Source organism: Solanum stenotomum, chromosome 1, assembly GCF_019186545.1.
Source record: "Solanum stenotomum isolate F172 chromosome 1, ASM1918654v1, whole genome shotgun sequence".
In the NCBI taxonomy this organism is placed as follows: Eukaryota; Viridiplantae; Streptophyta; class Magnoliopsida; order Solanales; family Solanaceae; genus Solanum; species Solanum stenotomum.
In genome coordinates this window covers 5303156-5310848 of record NC_064282.1, presented here as the reverse complement: position 1 = coordinate 5310848, position 7693 = coordinate 5303156, and the positions used below count along the sequence as shown (strand labels likewise).

General features: G+C 30.9%; 1 protein-coding gene across 1 annotated transcript; it reads right to left on the bottom strand.

The window, feature by feature from the left end:
• Positions 1 to 1274: 1274 nt before the first annotated feature.
• On the bottom strand, positions 1275 to 3127 carry LOC125876626 (uncharacterized). Its single transcript, XM_049557848.1, has 2 exons — positions 2335 to 3127; positions 1275 to 2240 (listed from the first exon to the last, which is right to left on the bottom strand). Exons 1-2 carry the CDS (start codon positions 3072 to 3074, stop codon positions 1532 to 1534), a joined length of 1449 nt encoding a protein of 482 aa, XP_049413805.1. The 5' UTR covers positions 3075 to 3127; the 3' UTR covers positions 1275 to 1531.
• Between the last annotated feature and the right edge of the window lie 4566 nt (positions 3128 to 7693).

Genomic DNA, 7693 nt, shown 5'->3' with positions numbered 1-7693 from the left:
TTTTTTAAATTTCTCATTCGATGTCCGGAGCTCGTATTGAAGATCCAATTAAATTTGGATGCACACTATAGGGTCAATTTGGAGGTGGTGCTGCCAAAATTATTTCCTCAATACATAGGGCTCAAATTCAAAACTTTTAATTATGAATGGAGCAATTTCATCACTGTACTACGACGGATAAGCTCGAGTCTTATTATACTACCAAAGTTGATACACGCGTGTACTGCTAAACCATGCAAATAAAAATTGACTAGTTTAATTGACATGTACTACTACTATTTATTAATTGTTTTTTTGTATTACTATTATAATAAGACATGTATTGCCAGATCTAAAATCACCTGATGCCAGCCTAGAAACCATATAGTAGTACATTGGATTCTTACCAAAAAAACGACAAAAATCAACCAACTTTGGGTTTCCATTTCCAAAACAAAACTCAATTGCTTTGTTAAAAATCTACATTATGCATACCTTTATGTGTTAATTAAGGTTAACTTCTATAAATACGGGTCATTTCTTTTTATTTGTTAAAAGTCACTAAACACAAAACGTGGTAGGTATCGTATGACAGTTAAAATGGACATATAAAATTGACTAGAATATCGCTGCTATTTTAAAGAGCTCCTTACAAGTAAAAAGATAGTATTCAATATATTACTTTAAAAAATTTACTTAAAATATTCATATGAAATACTCTTTTCATTCATTTTTACTTATTCATTATTTTAAAAGTTAATTTTTCTACTTGTCATGTTTGATATATCAAGTTTTGTTTTTCATGTTTTACTCATTAAGCATCAATTAATATTGAACATCAGAATTAATATGAATATTATCGTAAAGTACTCATATCAAATATTGTTTCTAAAGAAATGTATAAAATTCAAAAGGGATAAGGGTTTGAAAAATATTCCAATTTTGATCGAATTTGTTGTTGCGATACTAAACTTTGATGAGGACCTATTACCTCCCTAGACTATTTAATACCGTATTTTTTACCCCCTGAACTATTTAATAGTGTATTTTAAAGGTATATATGTGCCCACGTGGACACATTACTATTTATAATTTTACATTATTTTTTATGTTCACGTGGACAAATATATATATTTAAAATACAGTATTAAATAGTTAAGAGAGGTAATAGGTCCTCATGAAAGTTTAGTATCGCAACAGCGAATCCGATCAAAGTTAAGGTATTTTTCAGACCCTTATCCCAATTCAAAATAGACAAAGTAAAAATAAACAAAAAAAAAAGATAGAGATTCATGTAACGAAAAGTTCATGATCATTATATTATTCCAAATTAATCAATCAATAAATACATTCCAAAAGGAAGGAGAAAAAAAAAGAAATTCAAAATAAACAGCTGTCTTATCACTGTACACTCGAAAAAAAAGGCAATAAATAATTTTAAAAAAAAAAGAAAATCCAGCTAAAAACTGCTGTCAGTTGGTTAATTAGCAAAACTTAAACTGAAACCCGAAGCAACCCAAACTGTAACCCCGACCCGACCCTTTTAACCGTATCATTCTTGGTCTTGCTGCCTCAACTCTTTTCGAAGTTTCTGTGAAAATGACCGACAAGCATCTATACTGAGATCCATGGCAGCTGCCAACGCCACAAACGCCGCAGCATCCTCCGCACAACTCACATGCTGCACCCCAACTTCCACCTCCGGTTTGCTGCATTTCCCCTCTCCTCCTACCGTCGCCGACATCACAAAGCCCCGATACAGCAGCTGCGCCCACGACCCAGAACCGGGTTGCGACCCGAATTCCGACCCGGATACGGATCCTGAGCTTAAGTCGAAGCTGCTGTTGGGGCTAGTCAACGGAGTAGCTCCGTTGATTATGTCTATACCAATTTTGCCACCTTTTTTGGTGCTTATTGTTGAATTGACTAATGTGATGGCGTCGGTGGCTCCGTCCGGGATGATCTCGAAGCGGTACCCGAGTTCACCGTTGCGTTCTCGCCACGCTTCGAGACGACCCCATGGCTTCCAGGTATTGTCACCGGGTCGGAGTATGAGCCATGATCCGGGATTGGATTTGCTGACCCGATCCGAACCTTGAGATGGGACAAATGGGGTCACCATTGACGCTGCTGCAACAGGTGAACCGGAAAGATCATGAACTGTAATTGACCATCCTTTTCGTTCTTTTACAGATGTCTCTTTATCAGATGTGCAAAAACCAAAACAGCTTGTTGATGTGCTCGTTTCAGATAATGACGATCTGTAAAAAAATTAGCAAATTCAAAGTCAAAACCCTATTCAAGAAAAAGAACAAATTGATTGATTGAAAAAAAAAATAGAAGGATAAAACGAACCTGGATCTCAAATTCCGGTCACCGGAGTTTCTGAAACTGAACTTGCAAGTAAAAACAGGTTGCTTCACGTTGCCATTAACTTGAAAAACTTGTGGACTACATTCAGCTTCTCCATCAAACTGAAAAACAAATCTCGGGTCAGGTTCAGCTCTCACGTTTAAATTCAATTGAGCAGTAGACCCACCACCAACAGAAACCCATCCATTCTGAATCACAAATCCTCTATGTCCAATATTCTCCAAACTCTTCAAATCCAATGGCACCACAACACTCCCCAAAAGCCTCTTACTACCATACCCAAAACCCACTTTACCCCCATAAATCTCAATCTTTAAACAACTGGATTTTCCTCTAACATTCGATTTCTCAACGAATTTCACAAGCTCTGACTTACTAAAATTAAAACAACCATGAATTCTATTATCCACGATCGCTTCTCTTTCTTGAACAAACGCTGGGATGGTCGTTGATTGCGCCGAACAACCTCTAAGCTTGATTTTACAATCAAAAGATGAACTATTGGGTGGTATTTTGGATTCAGAAGGTAACTTCAAGGCTAGACCTCCGATTACAATACGGACGAACGGACATGGATCCATTAGTCCTTTCGGTTCTTGGTTTTTTTTACTCAGAAGAAGAAGATTGAGGAATTTTAGGGAAGAAAGTGGGGATTGAGGGTAAGAATATATATTAAAGGTGCATAGGCGTGCGTGCGGAATGAGCTGTGGGCACGTATGCATATAGAGGTGCGCCAGCAAAGAGCATCTCTGTTCTCTCTCTGGCAATTAATCAAACATTTAGTGTGCGATCCCTAAACCCTCTTAAAACTTGTCTTTTTCACTAACTCTTTTACTACATTTCTATTGGATTATACTCTTGTGGGCTCTAGGGATGTTTTCATATATATTTTTTTGCATTTTAAACCCCTATATTATTTTCTTTTGTAATATATTACACCCTAATCTTTAATTGCTTACGATTAGATGAGACATGATATATAGGGTAGAAGGTTAGTTGGTGGTTGAGTTCGTCTAATTAGCTTATTTGTATTTTTATTATTACTATCTTATTCTTCTTTTGTATTATTACATATTGTTTCCTTTGATTCAGTTACTATATTAGCTGATATTTCTTTTATTTTCTTTTCTCTAGTTTTTACCATGATCTATTCCTTATGTTCACAAAATAGGGAAAAAGTTGTGTACATAACCCTCCTCAGACACTCACTTGTGGATAAGGGTAAAACACATTTTGGTATATTATAACTATCTTTAATTTAACATTATAAAATTTAAAAATTTCTTCTAATTTGTTAAACTTTGTATTGAGCTAAATTTTAAGAGGAGTAAATTGAAACGGTGGGAGCAATATTTCATCTTTCTGTACATAAGTTGATTCTTGATCAAGACGAAACAAAGATATACATTGTCCTATAAAGCAAATTTCTTTTCAACTATCATAGTTATACCTTTTGTGTACCTTTTACCTTTACCTCTTTACATGCCTTTTTATCTCATAAAAGGATCATTGACATTTAAATTTACTTATGTTACAAGTAGAGGTGGATATGCTATGATAGATATCGAATATTATATTGAAATTGAATTTTTAATATTGCGATTTAGATATTATGGTTTTTGATATGATATTTGATATGCTTTTCTAAAAAGATTGATATTCGATATGGTATTTGATATCTATAAAAAAAATCAAAATATCAAGTACCATACCGAATTATGTAATTACATATTAATTTAATATATAAAATACTAACTAATCATAGATGTTAAAATTTTGGTTAATCTATCATGATATAAATGTTCATTTTGGGTGATTGATTAATTAAGAGAATTGTTTGTACTTTATTTTGAATATTTTTACATGTGTAAGGTATTAGTATAATATGATTGAGACATTTCTTAAAAAGTGAAAGTTGTAATTCTTTACTATATGAATATATGTAAGTTGAAGTTAACCAAACTACAATAACCGACTAACCATACCACAAAATATTGAAATTAAATTTTAAAATATCGAATTAATTTAATATAATATTGATATAATATTTTTAAAAACCGAAAACTTCAATACCGTACTACATCATGCCTACCCCAAATTATAAGAGAATAGAAAGATAGAGGCTGAAATCATTAAAGAATAAAACATAGGATGCAACATAAGTAAATGTTGCATAATATTAGGGATGGATAATGCAAAAAGAGTTGTGATGAATAGATTTTGGATTTATTAGGACTAAAGATGACTAGTTGGGATTTTGGGTAATTGGATTACAACTGGAGAACAGCTGTTGAGGAGATTTTTCAGTAGGAAAAATAGTGGTATGGGTTGGTCCAGTCTTCACCAACTTGGATAACCTAGGTTCAATATGGTCCCATCACCCATTTCATCTAGTACCTTCTTTCTCTACTTTTTTTTTTCAATTTTCTTGAGTGAATGGGTTAAGAAATATGAAATATTTAGTCGGGTTTTAATATAAGTATCAGATAATAAGCGGGAAATAAAAAATGAATATGAACACATGCAATTGGATTTTTCTATTTGTTTATTGAGTATGTACTATTTTTTGAAGTTGAATCTATTTTTCTTGATGAAATGCATCAATTGTTATTTATGATTGATGTGAGTTTGCGTTTATTTGGCATCAAAAAATACTAAAAGCTAAGGATAAAAAATACATCTAAATTAGCTTTGTTTCTTATTGTTATATAGATGAACTATTGAAAGTGAAATTTTCTATCTGAGTTATCATTCAATGTCGTTAAAGAAACACATCTCAATTATTTCTGATCATATATATATATATATATACTACCCTCTCTTTTATTTAAAAATTCGCCACGTGAAAACAATATTCCACCACGGCAAAACTAAAAAAATAATAATATTAAATTAAAAATTAAGGTTAAAAGTTAAATAATAATAATTATCACCATATAAATTAATTTATTCTCCATTTTGACATGCGACATCTTCTTCTTAACCTTTTTAGCCATGGTTTCGTCTGAGCCGTGGCGCTGATATCTAAGACTTAGAAGAGGCCGAGAGTTAGAATTTTAAAGAAATCAATTGATAAATAATTAATGTGATAATATGAAAATATAGATTAAATGAGTGGGAATGAGTAATAAAAACCCTTTATTTATATATTTAGTCTAGTTCCACATATGAAATTTGAGGAAGATAAAATGTAAGTAAACTTTACTCTTTTTTCTCGAGAAGATAAAAAGTTTATTTTCGATTATGCATTATCTAAAATTAAAATCTTGGTAAATAGGATTATCGAAAACACTTCTTTCAGTTTTGTTTAAAGAGATATTTTGGCACACTATTAATTAATCAAGTGCTTAATGATTTGATTTATATGAATGATGATAGGTTGGCAGATTTGACAACATATACTTCAAATCAAATTGAAATAAGAGATAAGCAATCATTTTAAACATGAATTTGATTAACAAGAAATTAATATATTTGTATGGTATGAAATAATACAGAAAAAAAAAGAAAAAGATTCTGGAAACTTAGTTGGCTAAAATCAATGGCTCAGCTGTGCAGAAATTTTTTGCAGTAGGGTATCTCAATTAGGACCATTATTGCTGTTTGGCAAGTGGCAACTTAAAATTGGGACCCTTGCCAACCAGCAACAGCCAAACCTGGATTTATTTTGCTTGTTTTGTTTTTGAATTTGCCAAACAAGGATCTTCTTGTACTTCTGTAAGCTACTAAAATAGAAGTCCTTTGGTTTAGTGACAGGTTATTTTCATTTAACTATAACTATATAGAAATTAATAATGAAGAAATTTCTATTACGTCTGTTGGTATTATTTGACTTTACATGATTTTTTTTTTTAAATGACCTTTAAAACTTGTGGTCTAAAACAATTCTTAAATATTTATGTGATTGTAAATCATTTCGTTAAGGGTGTAGGAGGATTTTAAAGTTAATTTTTTTCTAATCATAATAAGATGATATTTATTTAAACGGATTAAAAAGAAAAGAATTTCGAATGAAATGAGAAAGAAGGAATAATATGTAGATGGTAAAATAAGCAATGCATGTTAGTTGATTGTATTACATGTATTGACTAAAGTGGTGCTTATTATCTTCGTACCAAACAATGCATGTTAGATGAAAAAAAGTTATTTTATGTTCATATGAATTGCATATTGTACCTCATACTCATAGCCCATAGGAGATAGTTTTTTAGTCTGATAAAATAGGACTGATATTATGTTGCGTTACATAAGTTGTGACTAATTATTTAGTTTTAAATTAATTCACTCATTTTGACCTAAAAATATTGCATGAATTGTAATTCAATTTGTTGAATAATTGGTCAAAACCTATGTAAATGGAATTGCGAACCATTATATATTCTATTTATTTGCATGAATTATATTAATTCAATTTGGATTTATAGATGGATGAATCGAGAGATAATGCATGACAGGTCGGATGTGACTCAATTGAAATGACATGGAATATCATTTGTAAAACGTGCTTAGTGAAAGTAATTTTGTTTATAAAAAATTCCTATGAAAGCATAAAATCGACATCACATTGAGACCGATCAAAATAAAATTAGGAGATTAACAATTTTTGAAAGATTCATAATCTTCCTCGATCGTTACTTAACTGAAATAGCATGCATAAGCGGGATATCAAGGGAGCAAAATCAACTTGTGATGCTCCCTATGATTTATTTATAAAAGTATTTTTTGAAGCATCTAATTTATTTTTTATCGTTCACTAAAAAAATACAGTACTTTAGCTTTGCAATTGAATAACTAGCTCTCAACCTCTGAAATATAATTATTTGCTTTTCCAATAATATTTCTTGACGACACATAGGAGAACATGCTCTCGTTACTTTTTTTTATTGACGCATGCCTATGATTTAATTTATTGTTTCTTAATTCTTTAGCTATATATATTACGTTAATCAAGCGATTTATAATACAACAATTGCATTATTGAGCATTTCAATACGTATGTTCTTAAATCACATATCTATTTATACCATTTTAAAGTTAAGCATACCATATATTTTACTACTTTTTTCTGTAATAAAATTTTAAAAAAGTAATTCTGATGGCAATGCTTGCCACTCAAGTCTATATATTTTTCTTCTTTTTTCCAATAAAAGATTCTAATTTTCCAATTACTCCAAAATTATAGGAAGTTCCCATAAACATTTTTTCTCCTTCCTATTTAAGAACAACATTATACTATTATAATTTCCAAATTTAAAATCCAATTTTCCTTCTTACACCTCCACCTAAAATTGGTAAATAAATATATTTTTTCGATTCTTGAATATAAAAAATACAAATCATA